Here is a 25,233-nt window from a genome sequence, read left to right on the forward strand (position 1 = left end):
AACGCAAATATGGGAAAAGGTAAACTTGTGGTACAACTTGACAAGAGGAAAGAATCGGTTGGTAGGACATAGTCTGAATAGTCAAAGGTTCACGATATATATGAAAAACGCAAATATGGGAAAAACGCAAATATGGGAAAAACGCAAATATGGGAAAAACGCAAAAATGGGAAAAAATGCAAATATGGGAAATCTAAAATATGGGAAAAACGAAAATATGGGAAAAACGCAAATATGTGAAAGACGCAATTATGGCAAAGTCGCAAATATGGCAAAGACGCAAATATGGAAGAGACGCAAATATGGCAAAGACGCAAATATGGCAAAGACACAAATATGGGAAAAACGCAAATATGGCAAAAACGCATATATGGGAAACGCAAATATGGGAAAAACGCAAATACGGGAAATACGCAAATATGGCAAATTCGCAAATATGGCAAAAACGCAAATATGTGAAAGACGCAAATATGGCAAAATCGCAAATATGGCAAAGACGCAAATATGGAAGAGACGCAAATATGGCAAAGACGCAAATATGGCAAAGACGCAAATATGGGAAATCGCAAATATGGCAAAAACGCATATATGGGAAAAACGCAAATATGGGAAAAACGCAAATATGGGAAAAACGCAAATATGGGAAAAACGCAAATATGGCAAAGACGCAAATATGGCAAAGACGCAAATATGGCAAAGACGCAAATATGGGAAAGACGCAAAAATAGGAAAGACGCTAATATTGGAAAGACGCAAATATGGGAAATACGCAAATATGGGGAAAATGCAAATATGGGGAAAACGCAAATATGTGGAAAATGCAAATATGGGAAGAACGCAAATATGGGAAACATGCAAATCTGAGAGAAGATAAACTTGTGGTACAACTTGACAAGCGGAAAGAATCGGTTGGTAGGACATAGTCTGAATAGTCAATGGTTCAAGAAATATATGAGAAATGCAAATATGGGAAAAACGCAAATATGGGAACAACGCAAATATGGCAAACAAGCAAATATGGCAAAAACGCCAATATGGGAAAAACGCAAATGTGGGAAAAACGCAAAAAAAGAAAAAACGCAAATATGGTTAAAACGCAAATATAGGAATAACCCAAATATGAGAAAACCAAAATATGGCCAAACGCAAATATTGCAGAAACGCAAATATTGCAAAATCGCAAATATGGCATAATCGCAAATATGGCAAAAACGCAAATATGGCAAAAAAGCAAATATGGCAAAAACGCAAATATGGGATAAACGCAAATATGGGAAAAACGCAAATATGGGAGAAACGCAAATATGGGAAAAACGCAAATATGGGAAATTGCAAATATGGCAAAAACGCAAATCTGGCAAAAACGCAAATATGGGAAAAACGCAAATATGGGAAAAACGCAAATATGGCAAAAACCCAAATATGGCAAAAACGCAAATATGGCAAAAATGCAAATATGGCAAAAACTCAAATATGGCAAAGACGCAAATATGGCAAAGACGCAAATATGGCAAAGATGCAAATATGGCTAAAACGCAAATATGGCAAAAACGAAAATATGGCAAAAACGCAAATATGGAAAATACGCAAATATGGCAAAAACGCAACTATGGGAAAAACCCAAATATGGGAAAAACGCGAATATGGGAAAAGATAAACTTGTGGTACAAATTGACAAGAGGAAAGAATCGGTTGGTAAGACATAGTGTGAATATTCAAAGGTTCACGAAATATATGAAAAACGCAAATATGGGAAAAACGCAAATATGAGAAAAACGAGAATATGGCAAAAACGCAAATATGGCAAAAACGCAAATATGGCAAAAACGCAAATACGGCAAAAACACAAATATGGTAAAAACGCAAATATGGCAAAAACGCAAATATGGAAAAAACGCAAATATGGCAAAAACGCAAATAAGGCAAAAACGGAAATATGGCAAAAACGGAAATATGACAAAAACGGAAATATGACAAAAACGGACATATGGCAAAAATGGAGATATGGCAAAAACGAAAATATGGCAAAAACGAAAATATGGCAAAAACGGAAATAAGGCAAAACGGAAGTATGGCAAAAACGCAAATGTGGCAAAGACGCAAATATGGCAGAAACACAAATATGGCAAAAACGCAAATATGGCAGAAATGCTAATATGGCAAAAACGCAAATATGGCAAAAACCGAAATATGGCCAAAATGGAAATATGGCAAATCGCAAATATGACAAATCGCAAATATGGGAAAAACGCAAATATGGGAAAAAAATATGGCAAAACCACAAATATTAGAAAAAAGCAAATATAGGAAAAACGCAAAAATGGGAAAAATGCAAATATGGGAGAAGATAAACTTGTGGTACAACTTGACAAGAGGAAAGAATCAGTTGGTAGGACATAGTGTGAATAGTCAAAGGTTCACGAAATATATGAAAAACGCAAATATGGGAAAAACGCAAATATGGGAAAAACGCAAATATGGGAAAAAGCAAATATGGGAAAAACGCAAAGATGGGAAAAACGCAAATGAGCCAAAAACGCAAATATGGCAAAAAAGCAAATATGGCACAAACACAAATATGGGAAAAACGCAAATATGGCGAAAACGCAAATATGGCAAAGACCTAAATATGGCAAAGACGCAAATATGGCAAAGACGCAAATACGGAAAAGACGCAAATATGGCAAAGACGCAAATATGGCAAAGATGCAAATATGGCAAAGACGCAAATATGGGAAAGACGCAAATATTGGAAAGACGCAAATATGGGAAACATGCAAATATGGGAAACACGCAAATGTGGGAAATACGCAAATATGGGACAAAAGGCAAATATGGGAAAAACGCAAATATGGGAAAAACGCAAATATGGGAAAAAGGCAAATATGGTAAAAATGCAAATATGGGAAAAACGCAAATATGGGAAAAACGCAAATATGGGAAAAATGCAAATATGGGAGAAGATAAACTTGTGGTACAACTTGACAAGAGGAAAGAATCAGTTGGTAGGACATAGTGTGAATAGTCAAAGGTTCACGAAATATATGAAAAACGCAATTATGGGAAAAACGCAAATATGGGAAAAACGCAAATATGGGAAAAAAGCAAATATGGGAAAAACGCAAAGATGGGAAAAACGCAAATATGGCAAATACGCAAATATGGCAAAAACGCAAATATGGCAAAGAAGTAAATATGGCAATGACGCAAATATGGCAAAGACGCAAATATGGAAAAGACGCAAATATGGCAAAGACGCAAATATGGGAAAGACGCAAAGAAAGGAAAGACGCAAATATGGGAAAGACACAAATAGGGGAAAAACGCAAATATGGAAAAAACGCAAATATCGGAAGAACACAAATATCGGAAAAACGCAAATATTGGAAAAACGCAAAAAGGGGAAAAACGCATATATGGAAATAACGCAAATATGGGAAAAATGCAAATAAGGGAGAAGATAAACTTGTGGTACAACTTGACAAGCGGAAAGAATCGGTTGGTAGGACATAGTCTAAATAGTCAAAGGTTCAAGAAATATATGAGAAATGCAAATATGGGAAAAACGCAAATATGGGAAAAACGCAAATATGGCAAACAAGCACATATGGCAAAAACGCCAATATGGGAAAAACGCAAATATGGGAAAAACGCAAATATGGAAAAAACGCAAATATGGTTAAAACGCAAATATAGGAAAAACCCAAATATGGGAAAAACCAAAATATGGCCAAACGCAAATATTGCAGAAACGCAAATATTGCAAAATCGCAAATATGGCAAAATCGGAAATATGGCAAAAACGCAAATATGGCAAAAAAGCAAATTTGGCAAAAACGCAAATATGGGAAAAACGCAAATATGGGAAAAACGCAAATATGGGAGAAACGCAAATATGGGAAAACGCAAATATGTGAAAACGCAAATATGGCAAAAACGCAAATATGACAAATACGCAAATATGGGAAAAACGCAAATATGGCAAAAACCCAAATATGGCAAAAACCCAAATATGGCAAGAACGCAAATATGGCAAAAATGCAAATATGGCAAAAACGCAAATATGGCAAAGACGCAAATATGGCAATACCGCAAATATGGCAAAAACGCAAATATGGCAGAAACACAATTATGGCAAAATATGCAAATATGGCAAAAACGCAAATATGGCAAATCGCAAATATGACAAATCACAAATATGGGAAAAACGCAAATATGGGAAAAAAATTTGGCAAAACCGTAATTATTGGAAAACCGCCATTATGGGAAAATGCAAATATGGGAGAAAATAAACTTGTGGTACAACTTGACAAGAGGAAAGAATCGGTTGGTAGGACATAGTCTGAATAGTTAAAGGTTCACGAAATATACGAGAAACGCAAATATGGGAAAAACGCAAATATGGGAAAAACGCAAATATGGGAAAAACGCAAATATGGCAAATACGCAAATATGGCAAAAACGCACATATGGGAAAGACGCAAATATGGGAAAAACGCAAATATAGGAAAGACGCAAATATTGGAAAGACGCAAATATGGGAAATACGCAAATATGGGGAAAATGCAAATATGGGGAAAACGCAAATATGGGGAAAATGCAAATATGGGAAGAACGCAAATATGGGAAAAATGCAAATCTGAGAGAAGATAAACTTGTGGTACAACTTGACAAGCGGAAAGAATCGGTTGGTAGGACATAGTCTGAATAGTCAATGGTTCAAGAAATATATGAGAAATGCAAATATGGGAAAAACGCAAATATGGGAAAAACGCAAATATGGCAAACAAGCAAATATGGCAAAAACGCCAATATGGGAAAAACGCAAATGTGGGAAAAACGCAAAAAAAGAAAAAACGCAAATATGGTTAAAACGCAAATATAGGAATAACCCAAATATGAGAAAACCAAAATATGGCCAAACGCAAATATTGCAGAAACGCAAATATTGCAAAATCGCAAATATGGCATAATCGCAAATATGGCAAAAACGCAAATATGGCAAAAAAGCAAATATGGCAAAAACGCAAATATGGGATAAACGCAAATATGGGAAAAACGCAAATATGGGAGAAACGCAAATATGGGAAAAACGCAAATATTGGAAATTGCAAATATGGCAAAAACGCAAATATGGCAAAAACGCAAATATGGGAAAAACGCAAATATGGGAAAAACGCAAATATGGCAAAAACCCAAATATGGCAAAAACCCAAATATGGCAAAAACGCAAATATGGCAAAAATGCAAATATGGCAAAAACTCAAATATGGCAAAGACGCAAATATGGCAAAGACGCAAATATGGCAAAGATGCAAATATGGCTAAAACGCAAATATGGCAAAAACGAAAATATGACAAAAACGCAAATATGGAAAATACGCAAATATGGCAAAAACGCAACTATGGGAAAAACCCAAATATGGGAAAAACGCGAATATGGGAAAAGATAAACTTGTGGTACAAATTGACAAGAGGAAAGAATCGGTTGGTAAGACATAGTGTGAATATTCAAAGGTTCACGAAATATATGAAAAACGCAAATATGGGAAAAACGCAAATATGAGAAAAACGAGAATATGGCAAAAACGCAAATATGGCAAAAACGCAAATATGGCAAAAACGCAAATACGGCAAAAACACAAATATGGTAAAAACGCAAATATGGCAAAAACGCAAATATGGAAAAAACGCAAATATGGCAAAAACGCAAATAAGGCAAAAACGGAAATATGGCAAAAACGGAAATATGACAAAAACGGAAATATGACAAAAACGGACATATGGCAAAAATGGAGATATGGCAAAAACGAAAATATGGCAAAAACGAAAATATGGCAAAAACGGAAATAAGGCAAAACGGAAGTATGGCAAAAACGCAAATGTGGCAAAGACGCAAATATGGCAGAAACACAAATATGGCAAAAACGCAAATATGGCAGAAATGCTAATATGGCAAAAACGCAAATATGGCAAAAACCGAAATATGGCCAAAATGGAAATATGGCAAATCGCAAATATGACAAATCGCAAATATGGGAAAAACGCAAATATGGGAAAAAAATATGGCAAAACCACAAATATTAGAAAAAAGCAAATATAGGAAAAACGCAAAAATGGGAAAAATGCAAATATGGGAGAAGATAAACTTGTGGTACAACTTGACAAGAGGAAAGATTCGGTTGGTATGACATAGTCTGAATAGTCAAAGGTTCACTAAATATATGAGAAACGCAAATATGGGAAAAACGCAAATATGGGAAAAACACAAATATGGCAAAGACGCAAATATGGCAAAACCGCAAATATGGGAAAGACGCAAATATGGGAAAGACGCAAATATGGGAAGGACGCAAATATGGGAAAGACGCAAATATGGGAAAGACTCAAATATGGGAAAGACGCAAATTTGGGAAAGACGCAAATATGGGAAAGACGCAAATATGGGAAAGACGCAAATATGGAAACGACGCAAAAATGGGAAAAACGCAAATATGGGAAATACGCAAATATTGGAAAAACGCAGATATGGGAAAAACGCATAATATGGGAAAAACGCAAATATGGTTAAAATGCAAATACAGGAAAAACGCAAATATGGCAAAAACGCAAATACGGGCAAAACGCAAATATGGCAAAAACGCAAATATGGCAAAAACGCAAATATGGCAAAAACGCAAATGAGCCAAAAACGCAAATATGGCAAAAAAGCAAATATGGCACAAACACAAATATGGGAAAAACGCAAATATGGCGAAAACGCAAATATGGCAAAGACCTAAATATGGCAAAGACGCAAATATGGCAAAGACGCAAATACGGAAAAGACGCAAATATGGCAAAGACGCAAATATGGCAAAGATGCAAATATAGCAAAGACGCAAATATGGGAAAGACGCAAATATTGGAAAGACGCAAATATGGGAAACATGCAAATATGGGAAACACGCAAATGTGGGAAATACGCAAATATGGGACAAAAGGCAAATATGGGAAAAACGCAAATATGGGAAAAACGCAAATATGGGAAAAAGGCAAATATGGTAAAAATGCAAATATGAGAAAAACGCAAATATGGGAAAAACGCAAATATGGGAAAAATGCAAAAATGGGAGAAGATAAACTTGTGGTACAACTTGACAAGAGGAAAGAATCAGTTGGTAGGACATAGTGTGAATAGTCAAAGGTTCACGAAATATATGAAAAACGTAAATATGGGAAAAACGCAAATATGGGAAAAACGCAAATATGGGAAAAAAGCAAATATGGGAAAAACGCAAAGATGGGAAAAACGCAAATATGGCAAATACGCAAATATGGCAAAAACGCAAATATGGCAAAGAAGTAAATATGGCAATGACGCAAATATGGCAAAGACGCAAATATGGAAAAGACGCAAATATGGCAAAGACGCAAATATGGGAAAGACGCAAAGAAAGGAAAGACGCAAATATGGGAAAGACACAAATAGGGGAAAAACGCAAATATGGAAAAAACGCAAATATCGGAAGAACACAAATATCGGAAAAACGCAAATATTGGAAAAACGCAAAAAGGGGAAAAACGCATATATGGAAATAACGCAAATATGGGAAAAATGCAAATAAGGGAGAAGATAAACTTGTGGTACAACTTGACAAGCGGAAAGAATCGGTTGGTAGGACATAGTCTAAATAGTCAAAGGTTCAAGAAATATATGAGAAATGCAAATATGGGAAAAACGCAAATATGGGAAAAACGCAAATATGGCAAACAAGCACATATGGCAAAAACGCCAATATGGGAAAAACGCAAATATGGGAAAAACGCAAATATGGAAAAAACGCAAATATGGTTAAAACGCAAATATAGGAAAAACCCAAATATGGGAAAAACCAAAATATGGCCAAACGCAAATATTGCAGAAACGCAAATATTGCAAAATCGCAAATATGGCAAAATCGCAAATATGGCAAAAACTCAAATATGGCAAAAAAGCAAATTTGGCAAAAACGCAAATATGGGAAAAACGCAAATATGGGAAAAACGCAAATATGGGAGAAACGCAAATATGGGAAAACGCAAATATGTGAAAACGCAAATATGGCAAAAACGCAAATATGACAAATACGCAAATATGGGAAAAACGCAAATATGGGAAAAAACCAAATATGGCAAAAACCCAAATATGGCAAAAACCCAAATATGGCAAGAATGCAAATATGGCAAAAATGCAAATATGGCAAAAACGCAAATATGGCAAAGACGCAAATATGGCAATACCGCAAATATGGCAAAAACGCAAATATGGCAGAAACACAATTATGGCAAAATATGCAAATATGGCAAAAACGCAAATATGGCAAATCGCAAATATGACAAATCACAAATATGGGAAAAACGCAAATATGGGAAAAAAATTTGGCAAAACCGTAATTATTGGAAAACCGCCATTATGGGAAAATGCAAATATGGGAGAAAATAAACTTGTGGTACAACTTGACAAGAGGAAAGAATCGGTTGGTAGGACATAGTCTGAATAGTTAAAGGTTCACGAAATATACGAGAAACGCAAATATGGGAAAAACGCAAATATGGGAAAAACGCAAATATGGGAAAAACGCAAATATGGCAAATACGCAAATATGGCAAAAACGCACATATGGGAAAGACGCAAATATGGGAAAAACGCAAATATAGGAAAGACGCAAATATTGGAAAGACGCAAATATGGGAAACACGCAAATATGGGACAAAAGGCAAATATGGGAAAAACGCAAATATGTGAAAAAAGCAAATATGGGAAAAACGCAAATATGGGAAAAACGCAAATATGGGAAAAACGCAATTATGGCAAATACGCAAATATGGCAAAAACGCAAATATGGGAAAGACGCAAATATGGCAAAATCGCAAATATGGCAAAAACGCAAATATGGGAAAAACGCAAATATGGGAAAAACGAAAATATGGGAAAAACGAAAAATGGGAATAGATTAACTTGTGGTACAACTTCACAAGAGGAAAGAATCGGTTGGTAGGACATAGTCTGAATAGTCAAAGGTTCACGAAATATATGAGAAATGCAAATATGGGTAAAACGCCAATATGGGAAGAACGCAAATATCGGAAGAACGGATTTATGGGAAGATCGCAATTATGGGAAGAACGCAATTATGGGAAGAACGCAAATATGGGAAGAACGCAAATATGGGAAGAACGCAAGTACGGGAAGAACGCAAGTATGGGAAGAACGCAAATATGGGAAAAACGCAAGTATGCGAAAAACGCAAATATGGGAAAAACGCAAATATGGGAAAAACGCAAATATGGGAAAAACGCAAAAATATGGGAGAAACGCAAATATGGGAAAAACGCAAAAATATGGGAAAAACGCAAATATGGGAAAAACGCAAATATGGAAAAACGCAAATATAGGAAAAACGCAGTTATGGCAAAAACGCAAATATGGGAAAAACGCAAATATTGCTAAGACGCAAATATGTCAAAGACGCAAATATGGCAAAGACGCAAATATGGCAAAGACGCAAATATGGCAAAGACGCAAATATGGCAAAGACGCAAATATGGCAAAGACGCAAATATGGGAAAGACGCAAATATGGGGAAAACGCAAATATGGGGAAAACACAAATATGGGAAAAACGCAAATATGGGAAAAACGCAAATATGGGAAAAACGCAAATATGGTTAAAACGCAAATATGGTTAAAAAGGAAATATAGGAAAAACCCAAATGTGGGAAAAAACCAAAATATGACCAAACGCAAATATGGCAAAAACGCAAATGTGGCAAAATCGCAAATATGGCAAAATCGCAAATATGGCAAAAACGCAAATATGGCAAAAAAGCAAATATGGCAAAAACGCAAATATGGCATGAAGCAAATATGGCAAAAACGCGAATATTGCAAAAACGCGAATATGGCAAAAACGCAAATATGGCAAAAACGCAAATATGGCAAAAACGCAAATATGGGAAAAAACGCAAATATGGGAAAAACGCAAATATGGCAAAAACGCAAACATGGCAAAAACGGAAATATGGGAAAAACGCAAATATGGGAAAAACGCAAATATGTGAGAATCGCAAATATGGTAAAAACGCAAATATGGGAAAAACGCAAACATTGGAAAAACGAAAATATGGGAAAAACGCAAATATGGGAAAGTCGCAAATATGGGGAAAACGCAAATATTGCAAAACCCAAATATGGCAAAAACGCAAGTATGGCAAAAACGCAAATATGGCAAAAACGCAAATATAGCAAAAACACAAATATAGCAAAAACGGAAATAAGGCAAAATCGGTAATATGGCAAAAACGGAAATATGGCAAAAGAGAAAATATGCCAAAAACGAAAATATGGCAAAAACGGAAATAAGGCAATAACGGAAATATGGCAAGAATGGAAAAATGGCAAAGATGCAAATATGGCAGAGACACACATATATGGCAGAAACGCAAATATGGCAACAACGCAAATATGACAAAAACGCAAAAATGGCAGAAACACAATTATGGCAAATCGCAAATATGACAAATCGCAAATATGGGAAAAACGCAATTATGGGAAAAACGCAAATATGGGAATATCGCAAATATGGTAAAAACGCAAATATGGGAAAAACGCAAACATTGGACAAACGCAAATATGGGAAAAACGCAAATATGGAAAAAACGCAAATATGGGAAAAACGCAATTATGGGAAAAACGCGAATATGGGATATACGCGAATATGGGAAAAACGCGAATATGGGAAAAACTCGAATATGGGAAAAACGCGAAAATGGGAAAAACGTGAATATGGGGAAAACGCGAATATGGGAAAAACGCGAATATGGGAAAAACTCGAATATAGCAAAAACGCAAATATGGCAAAAACGCGAATATGGCAAAAACGCGAAAATGGTAAAAACGCGAATATGGCAAAAACTCGAATATGGCAAAAACGCGAATATGGCAAAATCGCGAATATGGGAAAAAAGCAAATATGGCAAAAATGCAAATATGGCAAAAAAGCAAATATATCAAAAAAGCAAATATGGCAAAAAAGGAAATATGGCAAAAAGGCAAATATGGCACAATCGCAAAAATGGCAAAATCGCAAAAATGGCAAAAACGCGAATATGGCAAAAACTCGAATATGGCAAAAACGCGAATATGGCAAAAACGCGAAAATGGTAAAAACGCGAATATGGCAAAAACTCGAATATGGCAAAAACGAGAATATGGCTAAAACGGGAATATGGCAAAAACGGGAATATGACAAAAACGCGAATATGGGAAATACGCAAATATGGGATAAACGCAAATAAGGGAAAAACGCAAATATGGGAAAAACGCAAATACGGGAAAAACGCAAATATAAGAAAAACGCAAGTATGGGAAAAACGCAGATATGGGAAAAACGCATATATGGGAAAAACGCAAATATGGGAAAAAAGCAAATATGGGAAGGACGCAAATATGGGAAGAACACAAATATGGGAAAAACACAAATATGGGAAAAACGCAAATATGGGAAACACGCAAATATGGGAAAAATGTAAATATGGGAAAAACGCAAATATGGGAAAAACGCAAATATGGGAAAAACGCAAATATGGGAAAAACGGAAATATTGAAAAAATTCAAATATTGGAAAAACGCAAATATTGAAAAAACGCAAAAATGGGAAAAACGCAAATATGGGAAAAAAGCAAATATGGGAAAATGCAAATATGGGAGAAGATAAACTTGTGGTACAACTTGACAAGAGGAAAGGATCGGTTGGTAGGACATAGTCTGAATAGTCAAAGGATCACGAAATATATGAGAAACGCAAATATGGGAAAACGCAAATATGGGAAAAACGCAAATATGGGAAAAAAGCAAATATGGGAAAAACGCAAATATGGCAAAATCGCAAATATGGCAAAATCGCAAATATGGCAAAAAAGCAAATATGGCACAATCGCAAAAATGGCAAAATCGCAAAAATGGCAAAAAAGGCAAATATGGCAAAAACGCAAATATGGCAAAAAGACAAATATGGCAAAAACGCAAATATGGCAAAGAAGCAAATATGGCAAAAAGGCAAATATGGCAAAAATGCGAAAATGGTAAAAATGCAACTATGGGAAAAACGCAAATATGGGAAAAACGCAAATATGGCAAAAACGCAAACATGGCAAAAACGAAAATATGGCAAAAACGCAATTATGGGAAAACGTAAACATGGGAAAATCGCAAATATGCGAAAAATGCAAATATGGGAGAACATAAACTTGTGACACAACTTGACAAAAGGAGAGAATCGGTTGGTAGGACATAGTCTGAAGAGTCAAAGGTTCACGAAATATACGAGAAACGCAAATATGGGTAAAACGCAAATATGGGAAAAACGCAAATATGGGAAAAACGCAAATATGGGAAGAACGCAAATATGGGAAAAACGCAAATATGGGAAAAACGCAAATATGGGAAAAACGCAAATATGGGAAAAACGCAAATATGGGAAAAAACGCAAATATGGGAAGAACGCAAATATGGGAAATAAGAAAATATGAAAAAACGAAAATATGGGAAAAAGGCTAAAATGGGAGAAGATAAACTTGAGGTACAACTTCACAAGCGGAAAGAATCGGTTGGTAGGACATAGTCTGAATAGTCAAAGGTTCACGAATTATATGAGAAACGCAAATATAGGAAAAACGCAAATATGGGAAAATCGCAAATATGGGAAAAACGCAAATATGGGGAAAACGCAAATATGGGAAAAACGCAAATATGGGAAAAATGCAAATATGGGAGAACATAAACTTGTGATACAACTTGACAAAAGGAGAGAATCGGTTGGTAGGACATAGTCTGAAGAGTCAAAGGTTCACGAAATATACGAGAAACGCAAATATGGGTAAAACGCAAATATGGGAAAAACGCAAATATGGGAAAAACGCAAATATGGGAAGAACGCAAATATGGGAAAAACGCAAATATGGGGAAAACGCAAATATGAGAAAACGCAAATATGGGGAAAACGCAAATATGGGGAAAACACTATTATAGGGAAAATGCAAATATGGGGAAAACGCAAATATGGGGAAAACGCAAATATGGGGAAAACGCAAATATGGGGAAAACGCAAATATGGGGAAAACGCAAATATGGCAAAAACGCAAATATGGGAAAAACGCAAATATGGGAAAAAACGCAAATATGGGAAGAACGCAAATATGGGAAAAACGAAAATATGATAAAAACGAAAATATGGGAAAAAACGCAAAAATGGGAGAAGATAAACTTGTGGTACAACTTCACAAGAGGAAACAATCGGTTGGTAGGACATAGTCTGAATAGTCAAAGGTTCACGAAATATATGAGAAATGCAAATATGGGAAAAACGCAAATAGGGAAAAACGCAATTATGGGAAAAACGCAAATATGGGAAAAACGCAAATATGGGAAGAACGCAAATATGGGAAAAACGCAAATACGGGAAGAACGCAAATACGGGGAGAACGCAATTATGGGAAGAACGCAATTATGAGAAGAACGCAATTATGGGAAGAACCTAAATATGGGAAGAACGCAAATATGGGAAGAATGCAAATATGGGACGAACGCAAATATGGAAGAACGGAAATATGGGAAAAACGCAAATATGGGAAAAACCCAATTAAGGGAAAACGCAAAAATATGGGAAAACGCAAATATGGGAAAAACGCAAATATGGGAAAAACGCAAATATGTGAAAAACGCAAATGTGGCAAAGACGCAAATATGGAAGGGACGCAAATATGGCAAAGACGCAAATATGGCAAAGACGCAAATATGGGAAAAACGCAAATATGGCAAAAACGCATATATGGGAAAAACGCAAATATGGGAAAAACGCAAATATGGGAAATACGCAAATATGGCAAATTCGCAAATATGGCAAAAAAGCAAATATGTGAAAGACGCAAATATGGCAAAATCGCAAATATGGCAAAGACGCAAATATGGAAGAGACGCAAATATGGCAAAGACGCAAATATGGCAAAGACGCAAATATGGGAAAAACGCAAATATGGCAAAAACGCATATATGGGAAAAACGCAAATATGGGAAAAACGCAAATATGGGAAAAACGCAAATATGGGAAAAACGCAAATATGGCAAAGACGCAAATATGGCAAAGACGCAAATATGGCAAAGACGCAAATATGGGAAAGACGCAAAAATAGGAAAGACGCAAATATGGGAAAGACGCAAATATGGGAAATACGCAAATATGGGGAAAATGCAAATATGGGGAAAACGCAAATATGGGGAAAATGCAAATATGGGAAGAACGCAAATATGGGAAAAATGCAAATCTGAGAGAAGATAAACTTGTGGTACAACTTGACAAGCGGAAAGAATCGGTTGGTAGGACATAGTCTGAATAGTCAATGGTTCAAGAAATATATGAGAAATGCAAATATGGGAAAAACGCAAATATGGGAAAAACGCAAATATGGCAAACAAGCAAATATGGCAAAAACGCCAATATGGGAAAAACGCAAATGTGGGAAAAACGCAAAAAAAGAAAAAACGCATATATGGTTAAAACGCAAATATAGGAATAACCCAAATATGAGAAAACCAAAATATGGCCAAACGCAAATATTGCAGAAACGCAAATATTGCAAAATCGCAAATATGGCATAATCGCAAATATGGCAAAAACGCAAATATGGCAAAAAAGCAAATATGGCAAAAACGCAAATATGGGATAAACGCAAATATGGGAAAAACGCAAATATGGGAGAAACGCAAATATGGGGAAAACGCAAATATGGGAAATTGCAAATATGGCAAAAATGCAAATATGGCAAAAACTCAAATATGGCAAAGACGCAAATATGGCAAAGACGCAAATATGGCAAAGATGCAAATATGGCTAAAACGCAAATATGGCAAAAACGAAAATATGACAAAAACGCAAATATGGAAAATACGCAAATATGGCAAAAACGCAACTATGGGAAAAACCCAAATATGGGAAAAACGCGAATATGGGAAAAGATAAACTTGTGGTACAAATTGACAAGAGGAAAGAATCGGTTGGTAAGACATAGTGTGAATATTCAAAGGTTCACGAAATATATGAAAAACGCAAATATGGGAAAAACGCAAATATGAGAAAAACGAGAAAATGGCAAAAACGCAAATATGGCAAAAACGCAAATATGGCAAAAACGCAAATACGGCAAAAACACAAATATGGTAAAAACGCAAATATGGCAAAAACGCAAATATGGAAAAAACGCAAATATGGCAAAAACGCAAATAAGGCAAAAACGGAAATATGGCAAAAACGGAAATATGACAAAAACGGAAATATGACAAAACGGACATATGGCAAAAGTGGAGATATGGCAAAAACGAAAATATGGCAAAATCGAAAATATGGCAAAAACGGAAATAAGGCAAAACGGAAGTATGGCAAAAACGCAAATGTGGCAAAGACGCAAATATGGCAGAAACACAAAAATGGCAAAACGCAAATATGGCAGAAATGCTAATATGGCAAAAACGCAAATATGGCAAAAACCGAAATATGGCCAAAATGGAAATATGGCAAATCGCAAATATGACAAATCGCAAATATGGGAAAAACGCAAATATGGGAAAAAAATATGGCAAAACCACAAATATTAGAAAAAACCAAATATAGGAAAAACGCAAAAATGGGAAAAATGCAAATATGGGAGAAGATAAACTTGTGGTACAACTTGACAAGAGGAAAGATTCGGTTGGTATGACATAGTCTGAATAGTCAAAGGTTCACTAAATATATGAGAAACGCAAATATGGGAAAAACGCAAATATGGGAAAAACGCAAATATGGCAAAGACGCAAATATGGCAAAGACCTAAATATGGCAAAGACGCAAATATGGCAAAGACGCAAATATGGAAAAGACGCAAATATGGCAAAGACGCAAATATGGCAAAGATGCAAATATGGCAAAGACGCAAATATGGGAAAGACGCAAATATTGGAAAGACGCAAATATGGGAAACATGCAAATATGGGAAACACGCAAATGTGGGAAATACGCAAATATGGGACAAAAGGCAAATATGGGAAAAACGCAAATATGGGAAAAACGCAAATATGGGAAAAAGGCAAATATGGTAAAAATGGAAATATGGGAAAAACGCAAATATGGGAAAAACGCAAATATGGGAAAAATGCAAATATGGGAGAAGATAAACTTGTGGTACAACTTGACAAGAGGAAAGAATCAGTTGGTAGGACATAGTGTGAATAGTCAAAGGTTCACGAAATATATGAAAAACGCAAATATGGGAAAAACGCAAATATGGGAAAAACGCAAATATGGGAAAAAAGCAAATATGGGAAAAACGCAAAGATGGGAAAAACGCAAATATGGCAAATACGCAAATATGGCAAAAACGCAAATATGGCAAAAACGCAAAGATAGGAAAGACGCAAATATGGGAAAAACGCAAATATGGGAAAAACGCAAATATGGGATAAACGCAAATATGGGAAAAACGCAAATATGGGAAAAACGCAAATATGGCAAAGAAGTAAATATGGCAATGACGCAAATATGGCAAAGACGCAAATATGGAAAAGACGCAAATATGGCAAAGACGCAAATATGGGAAAGACGCAAAGAAAGGAAAGACGCAAATATGGGAAAGACACAAATAGGGGAAAAACGCAAATATGGAAAAAACGCAAATATCGGAAGAACACAAATATCGGAAAAACGCAAATATTGGAAAAACGCAAAAAGGGGAAAAACGCATATATGGAAATAATGCAAATATGGGAAAAATGCAAATAAGGGAGAAGATAAACTTGTGGTACAACTTGACAAGCGGAAAGAATCGGTTGGTAGGACATAGTCTAAATAGTCAAAGGTTCAAGAAATATATGAGAAATGCAAATATGGGAAAAACGCAAATATGGGAAAAACGCAAATATGGCAAACAAGCACATATGGCGAAAACGCCAATATGGGAAAAACGCAAATATGGGAAAAACGCAAATATGGAAAAAACGCAAATATGGTTAAAACGCAAATATAGGAAAAACCCAAATATGGGAAAAACCAAAATATGGCCAAACGCAAATATTGCACAAACGCAAATATTGCAAAATCGCAAATATGGCAAAATCGCAAATATGGCAAAAACGCAAATATGGCAAAAAAGCAAATTTGGCAAAAACGCAAATATGGGAAAAACGCAAATATGGGAAAACGCAAATATGTGAAAACGCAAATATGGCAAAAACGCAAATATGACAAATACGCAAATATGGGAAAAACGCAAATATGGGAAAAAACCAAATATGGCAAAAACCCAAATATGGCAAAAACCCAAATATGGCAAGAACGCAAATATGGCAAAAATGCAAATATGGCAAAAACGCAAATATGGCAAAGACGCAAATATGGCAATACCGCAAATATGGCAAAAACGCAAATATGGCAGAAACACAATTATGGCAAAATATGCAAATATGGCAAAAACGCAAATATGGCAAATCGCAAATATGACAAATCACAAATATGGGAAAAACGCAAATATGGGAAAAAAATTTGGCAAAACCGTAATTATTGGAAAACCGCCATTATGGGTAAATGCAAATATGGGAGAAAATAAACTTGTGGTACAACTTGACAAGAGGAAAGAATCGGTTGGTAGGACATAGTCTGAATAGTTCAAGGTTCACGAAATATATGAGAAACGCAAATATGGGAAAAACGCAAATATGGGAAAAACGCAAATATGGGAAAAACGCAAATATGGCAAATACGCAAATATGGCAAAAACGCACATATGGGAAAGACGCAAATAAGGGAAAAACGCAAATATAGGAAAGACGCAAATATTGGAAAGACGCAAATATGGGAAACACGCAAATATGGGACAAAAGGCAAATATGGGAAAAACGCAAATATGTGAAAAAAGCAAATATGGGAAAAACGCAAATATGGGAAAAACGCAAATATGGGAAAAACGCAATTATGGCAAATACGCAAATATGGCAAACACGCAAATATGGGAAAGACGCAAATATGGCAAAATCGCAAATATGGCAAAAACGGAAATATGGGAAAAACGCAAATATGGGAAAAACGCAAATATGGGAAAATCGCAAATATTGCTAAGACGCAAATATGTCAAAGACGCAAATATGGCAAAGACGCAAATATGGCAAAGACGCAAATATGGCAAAGACGCAAATATGGCAAAGACGCAAATATGGCAAAGACGCAAATATGGGAAAAACGCAAATATGGGAAAAACGCAAATATGGCAAAAACCCAAATATGGCAAAAACCCAAATATGGCAAAAACGCAAATATGGCAAAAATGCAAATATGGCAAAAACTCAAATATGGCAAAGACGCAAATATGGCAAAGACGCAAATATGGCAAAGATGCAAATATGGCTAAAACGCAAATATGGCAAAAACGAAAATATGACAAAAACGCAAATATGGAAAATACGCAAATATGGCAAAAACGCAACTATGGGAAAAACCCAAATATGGGAAAAACGCGAATATGGGAAAAGATAAACTTGTGGTACAAATTGACAAGAGGAAAGAATCGGTTGGTAAGACATAGTGTGAATATTCAAAGGTTCACGAAATATATGAAAAACGCAAATATGGGAAAAACGCAAATATGAGAAAAACGAGAAAATGGCAAAAACGCAAATATGGCAAAAACGCAAATATGGCAAAAACGCAAATACGGCAAAAACGCAAATATGGCAAAAACGCAAATATGGAAAAAACGCAAATATGGCAAAAACGCAAATAAGGCAAAAACGGAAATATGGCAAAAACGGAAATATGACAAAAACGGAAATATGACAAAACGGACATATGGCAAAAGTGGAGATATGGCAAAAACGAAAATATGGCAAAATCGAAAATATGGCAAAAACGGAAATAAGGCAAAACGGAAGTATGGCAAAAACGCAAATGTGGCAAAGACGCAAATATGGCAGAAACACAAAAATGGCAAAACGCAAATATGGCAGAAATGCTAATATGGCAAAAACGCAAATATGGCAAAAACCGAAATATGGCCAAAATGGAAATATGGCAAATCGCAAATATGACAAATCGCAAATATGGGAAAAACGCAAATATGGGAAAAAAATATGGCAAAACCACAAATATTAGAAAAAACCAAATATAGGAAAAACGCAAAAATGGGAAAAATGCAAATATGGGAGAAGATAAACTTGTGGTACAACTTGACAAGAGGAAAGATTCGGTTGGTATGACATAGTCTGAATAGTCAAAGGTTCACTAAATATATGAGAAACGCAAATATGGGAAAAACGCAAATATGGGAAAAACGCAAATATGGCAAAGACGCAAATATGGCAAAGACCTAAATATGGCAAAGACGCAAATATGGCAAAGACGCAAATATGGAAAAGACGCAAATATGGCAAAGACGCAAATATGGCAAAGATGCAAATATGGCAAAGACGCAAATATGGGAAAGACGCAAATATTGGAAAGACGCAAATATGGGAAACATGCAAATATGGGAAACACGCAAATGTGGGAAATACGCAAATATGGGACAAAAGGCAAATATGGGAAAAACGCAAATATGGGAAAAACGCAAATATGGGAAAAAGGCAAATATGGTAAAAATGGAAATATGGGAAAAACGCAAATATGGGAAAAACGCAAATATGGGAAAAATGCAAATATGGGAGAAGATAAACTTGTGGTACAACTTGACAAGAGGAAAGAATCAGTTGGTAGGACATAGTGTGAATAGTCAAAGGTTCACGAAATATATGAAAAACGCAAATATGGGAAAAACGCAAATATGGGAAAAACGCAAATATGGGAAAAAAGCAAATATGGGAAAAACGCAAAGATGGGAAAAACGCAAATATGGCAAATACGCAAATATGGCAAAAACGCAAATATGGCAAAAACGCAAAGATAGGAAAGACGCAAATATGGGAAAAACGCAAATATGGGAAAAACGCAAATATGGGATAAACGCAAATATGGGAAAAACGCAAATATGGGAAAAACGCAAATATGGCAAAGAAGTAAATATGGCAATGACGCAAATATGGCAAAGACGCAAATATGGAAAAGACGCAAATATGGCAAAGACGCAAATATGGGAAAGACGCAAAGAAAGGAAAGACGCAAATATGGGAAAGACACAAATAGGGGAAAAACGCAAATATGGAAAAAACGCAAATATCGGAAGAACACAAATATCGGAAAAACGCAAATATTGGAAAAACGCAAAAAGGGGAAAAACGCATATATGGAAATAATGCAAATATGGGAAAAATGCAAATAAGGGAGAAGATAAACTTGTGGTACAACTTGACAAGCGGAAAGAATCGGTTGGTAGGACATAGTCTAAATAGTCAAAGGTTCAAGAAATATATGAGAAATGCAAATATGGGAAAAACGCAAATATGGGAAAAACGCAAATATGGCAAACAAGCACATATGGCGAAAACGCCAATATGGGAAAAACGCAAATATGGGAAAAACGCAAATATGGAAAAAACGCAAATATGGTTAAAACGCAAATATAGGAAAAACCCAAATATGGGAAAAACCAAAATATGGCCAAACGCAAATATTGCACAAACGCAAATATTGCAAAATCGCAAATATGGCAAAATCGCAAATATGGCAAAAACGCAAATATGGCAAAAAAGCAAATTTGGCAAAAACGCAAATATGGGAAAAACGCAAATATGGGAAAACGCAAATATGTGAAAACGCAAATATGGCAAAAACGCAAATATGACAAATACGCAAATATGGGAAAAACGCAAATATGGGAAAAAACCAAATATGGCAAAAACCCAAATATGGCAAAAACCCAAATATGGCAAGAACGCAAATATGGCAAAAATGCAAATATGGCAAAAACGCAAATGAGGCAAAGACGCAAATATGGCAATACCGCAAATATGGCAAAAACGCAAATATGGCAGAAACACAATTATGGCAAAATATGCAAATATGGCAAAAACGCAAATATGGCAAATCGCAAATATGACAAATCACAAATATGGGAAAAACGCAAATATGGGAAAAAAATTTGGCAAAACCGTAATTATTGGAAAACCGCCATTATGGGTAAATGCAAATATGGGAGAAAATAAACTTGTGGTACAACTTGACAAGAGGAAAGAATCGGTTGGTAGGACATAGTCTGAATAGTTCAAGGTTCACGAAATATATGAGAAACGCAAATATGGGAAAAACGCAAATATGGGAAAAACGCAAATATGGGAAAAACGCAAATATGGCAAATACGCAAATATGGCAAAAACGCACATATGGGAAAGACGCAAATAAGGGAAAAACGCAAATATAGGAAAGACGCAAATATTGGAAAGACGCAAATATGGGAAACACGCAAATATGGGACAAAAGGCAAATATGGGAAAAACGCAAATATGTGAAAAAAGCAAATATGGGAAAAACGCAAATATGGGAAAAACGCAAATATGGGAAAAACGCAATTATGGCAAATACGCAAATATGGCAAACACGCAAATATGGGAAAGACGCAAATATGGCAAAATCGCAAATATGGCAAAAACGGAAATATGGGAAAAACGCAAATATGGGAAAAACGCAAATATGGGAAAATCGCAAATATTGCTAAGACGCAAATATGTCAAAGACGCAAATATGGCAAAGACGCAAATATGGCAAAGACGCAAATATGGCAAAGACGCAAATATGGCAAAGACGCAAATATGGCAAAGACGCAAATATGGGAAAGACGCAAATATGGGGAAAACGCAAATATGGGGAAAACACAAATATGGGAAAAACGCAAATATGGGAAAAACGCAAATATGGGAAAAACGCAAATATGGTTAAAACGCAAATATAGGAAAAACGCAGTTATGGCAAAAACGCAAATATGGGAAAAACGCAAATATTGCTAAGACGCAAATATGTCAAAGACGCAAATATGGCAAAGACGCAAATATGGCAAAGACGCAAATATGGCAAAGACGCAAATATGGCAGAGACGCAAATATGGCAAAGACGCAAATATGGGAAAGACGCAAATATGGGGAAAACGCAAATATGGGGAAAACGCAAAAATATGGGAAAAAGGCAAATATGGGAAAAACGCAAATATGGAAAAACGCAAATATAGGAAAAACGCAGTTATGGCAAAAACGCAAATATGGGAAAAACGCAAATATTGCTAAGACGCAAATATGTCAAAGACGCAAATATGGCAAAGACGCAAATATGGCAAAGACGCAAATATGGCAAAGACGCAAATATGGCAAAGACGCAAATATGGCAAAGACGCAAATATGGGAAAGACGCAAATATGGGGAAAACGCAAATATGGGGAAAACACAAATATGGGAAAAACGCAAATATGGGAAAAACGCAAATATGGGAAAAACGCAAATATGGTTAAAACGCAAATATGTTTAAAAAGGAAATATAGGAAAAACCCAAATGTGGGAAAAAACCAAAATATGACCAAACGCAAATATGGCAAAAACGCAAATGTGGCAAAATCGCAAATATGGCAAAATCGCAAATATGGCAAAAACGCAAATATGGCAAAAAAGCAAATATGGCAAAAACGCAAATATGGCATGAAGCAAATATGGCAAAAACGCGAATATTGCAAAAACGCGAATATGGCAAAAACGCAAATATGGCAAAAACGCAAATAGGGCAAAAACGCAAATATGGGAAAAAACGCAAATATGGGAAAAACGCAAATATGGCAAAAACGCAAACATGGCAAAAACGGAAATATGGGAAAAACGCAAATATGGGAAAAACGCAAATATGGGAAAATCGCAAATATGGTAAAAACGCAAATATGGGAAAAACGAAAACATTGGAAAAACGAAAATATGGGAAAAACGCAAATATGAGAAAATCGCAAATATGGGGAAAACGCAAATATTGCAAAACCCAAATATGGCAAAAACGCAAGTATGGCAAAAACGCAAATATGGCAAAAACGCAAATATAGCAAAAACACAAATATAGCAAAAACGGAAATAAGGCAAAATCGGTAATATGGCAAAAACGGAAATATGGCAAAAGAGAAAATATGCCAAAAACGAAAATATGGCAAAAACGGAAATAAGGCAATAACGGAAATATGGCAAGAATGGAAAAATGGCAAAGATGCAAATATGGCAGAGACACACATATATGGCAGAAACGCAAATATGGCAACAACGCAAATATGACAAAAACGCAAAAATGGCAGAAACACAATTATGGCAAATCGCAAATATGACAAATCGCAAATATGGGAAAAACGCAATTATGGGAAAAACGCAAATATGGGAATATCGCAAATATGGTAAAAACGCAAATATGGGAAAAACGCAAACATTGGAAAAACGCAAATATGGGAAAAACGCAAATATGGAAAAAACGCAAATATGGGAAAAACGCAATTATGGGAAAAACGCGAATATGGGAAATACGCGAATATGGGAAAAACGCGAATATGGGAAAAACTCGAATATGGGAAAAACGCGAAAATGGGAAAAACGTGAATATGGGGAAAACGCGAATATGGGAAAAACGCGAATATGGGAAAAACTCGAATATAGCAAAAACGCAAATATGGCAAAAACGCGAATATGGCAAAAACGCGAAAATGGTAAAAACGCGAATATGGCAAAAACGCGAATATGGCAAAAACGCGAATATGGCAAAAACGCGAATATGGGAAAAAAGCAAATATGGCAAAAATGCAAATATGGCAAAAAAGCAAATATATCAAAAAAGCAAATATGGCAAAAAAAGGAAATATGGCAAAAAATCAGATATGGCAAAAACGAGAATATGGCTAAAACGGGAATATGGCAAAAACGCGAATATGACAAAAACGCGAATATGGGAAATACGCAAATATGGGATAAACGCAAATAAGGGAAAAACGCAAATATGGGAAAAACGCAAATACGGGAAAAACGCAAATATAAGAAAAACGCAAGTATGGGAAAAACGCAGATATGGGAAAAACGCATATATGGGAAAAACGCAAATATGGGAAAAAAGCAAATATGGGAAGGACGCAAATATGGGAAGAACACAAATATGGGAAAAACACAAATATGGGAAAAACGCAAATATGGGAAAAACGCAAATATGGGAAAAATGTAAATATGGGAAAAACGCAAATATGGGAAAAACGCAAATATGGGAAAAACGGAAATATTGAAAAAATTCAAATATTGGAAAAACGCAAATATTGAAAAAACGCAAAAATGGGAAAAACGCAAATATTGGAAAAAAGCAAATATGGGAAAATGCAAATAGGGGAGAAGATAAACTTGTGGTACAACTTGACAAGAGGAAAGAATCGGTTGGTAGGACATAGTCTGAATAGTCTAAGGATCACGAAATATATGAGAAACGCAAATATGGGAAAACGCAAATATGGGAAAAACGCAAATATGGGAAAAAAGCAAATATGGGAAAAACGCAAATATGGCAAAATCGCAAATATGGCAAAATCGCAAATATGGCAAAAAAGCAAATATGGCACAATCGCAAAAATGGCAAAATCGCAAAAATGGCAAAAAAGGCAAATATGGCAAAAACGCAAATATGGCAAAAAGACAAATATGGCAAAAACGCAAATATGGCAAAGAAGCAAATATGGCAAAAAGGCAAATATGGCAAAAATGCGAAAATGGTAAAAACGCAACTATGGGAAAAACGCAAATATGGGAAAAACGCAAATATGGCAAAAACGCAAACATGGCAAAAACGAAAATATGGCAAAAACGCAATTATGGGAAAACGTAAACATGGGAAAATGGCAAATATGCGAAAATCGCAAATATGGGAAAAACGCAAATATGGGAAGAACGCAAATATGGGAAAAACGCAAATATGGGAAGAACGCAAATACGGGGAGAACGCAATTATGGGAAGAACGCAATTATGAGAAGAACGCAATTATGGGAAGAACCTAAATATGGGAAGAACGCAAATATGGGAAGAATGCAAATATGGGACGAACGCAAATATGGAAGAACGGATATATGGGAAAAACGCAAATATGGGAAAAACCCAATTAAGGGAAAACGCAAAAATATGGGAAAACGCAAATATGGGAAAAACGCAAATATGGGAAAAACGCAAATATGTGAAAAACGCAAATGTGGCAAAGACGCAAATCTGGCAAAGACGCAAAT

The 25,233-nt window shown here is 35.6% G+C and overlaps 4 protein-coding genes across 4 annotated transcripts; all 4 read left to right on the plus strand.

Annotated features, from left to right (window-relative positions):
* Positions 1-2,443: 2,443 nt before the first annotated feature.
* Positions 2,444-3,426, plus strand: LOC126184146 (uncharacterized). The gene is made up of 2 exons (XM_049926515.1): positions 2,444-2,974; positions 3,106-3,426. Exons 1-2 carry the CDS (start codon positions 2,444-2,446, stop codon positions 3,424-3,426), a joined length of 852 nt encoding a protein of 283 aa, XP_049782472.1.
* A 3,205-nt stretch (positions 3,427-6,631) lies between these two features.
* LOC126184147 (uncharacterized) lies at positions 6,632-7,581 on the plus strand. The gene is made up of 2 exons (XM_049926516.1): positions 6,632-7,129; positions 7,261-7,581. The coding sequence occupies exons 1-2, from the start codon at positions 6,632-6,634 to the stop codon at positions 7,579-7,581; spliced, it is 819 nt and encodes a 272-aa protein (XP_049782473.1).
* Positions 7,582-8,573: 992 nt separating this feature from the next.
* On the plus strand, positions 8,574-9,472 carry LOC126184148 (uncharacterized). Its single transcript, XM_049926517.1, has 2 exons — positions 8,574-8,985; positions 9,096-9,472. Exons 1-2 carry the CDS (start codon positions 8,574-8,576, stop codon positions 9,470-9,472), a joined length of 789 nt encoding a protein of 262 aa, XP_049782474.1.
* Positions 9,473-12,911: 3,439 nt separating this feature from the next.
* LOC126184149 (uncharacterized) lies at positions 12,912-13,238 on the plus strand. The gene has a single exon (XM_049926518.1). The coding sequence runs from the start codon at positions 12,912-12,914 to the stop codon at positions 13,236-13,238; it is 327 nt and encodes a 108-aa protein (XP_049782475.1).
* Positions 13,239-25,233: the final 11,995 nt, after the last annotated feature.

Source organism: Schistocerca cancellata, chromosome 4, assembly GCF_023864275.1.
Source record: "Schistocerca cancellata isolate TAMUIC-IGC-003103 chromosome 4, iqSchCanc2.1, whole genome shotgun sequence".
Classification (NCBI taxonomy): Eukaryota; Metazoa; Arthropoda; class Insecta; order Orthoptera; family Acrididae; genus Schistocerca; species Schistocerca cancellata.

Coding starts and splice junctions, on each gene's coding strand:
- LOC126184146 (XM_049926515.1), top strand. CDS start 2,444: ATGGGAAAAACGCAAATATGGGAAAAACGCAAATATGGGAAAAAGCAA. Junction 2,975..3,105: donor TGGGAGAAGATAAACTTGTG/GTACAACTTGAC, acceptor ATGGGAAAAAAG/CAAATATGGGAAAAACGCAA.
- LOC126184147 (XM_049926516.1), top strand. CDS start 6,632: ATGGCAAAAACGCAAATATGGCAAAAACGCAAATATGGCAAAAACGCA. Junction 7,130..7,260: donor TGGGAGAAGATAAACTTGTG/GTACAACTTGAC, acceptor ATGGGAAAAAAG/CAAATATGGGAAAAACGCAA.
- LOC126184148 (XM_049926517.1), top strand. CDS start 8,574: ATGGGAAAAACGCAAATATGGGAAAAACGCAAATATGGCAAATACGCA. Junction 8,986..9,095: donor TGGGAATAGATTAACTTGTG/GTACAACTTCAC, acceptor CAATATGGGAAG/AACGCAAATATCGGAAGAAC.
- LOC126184149 (XM_049926518.1), top strand. CDS start 12,912: ATGGGAAAAACGCAAATATGGGAAAAACGCAAATATGGGAAGAACGCA.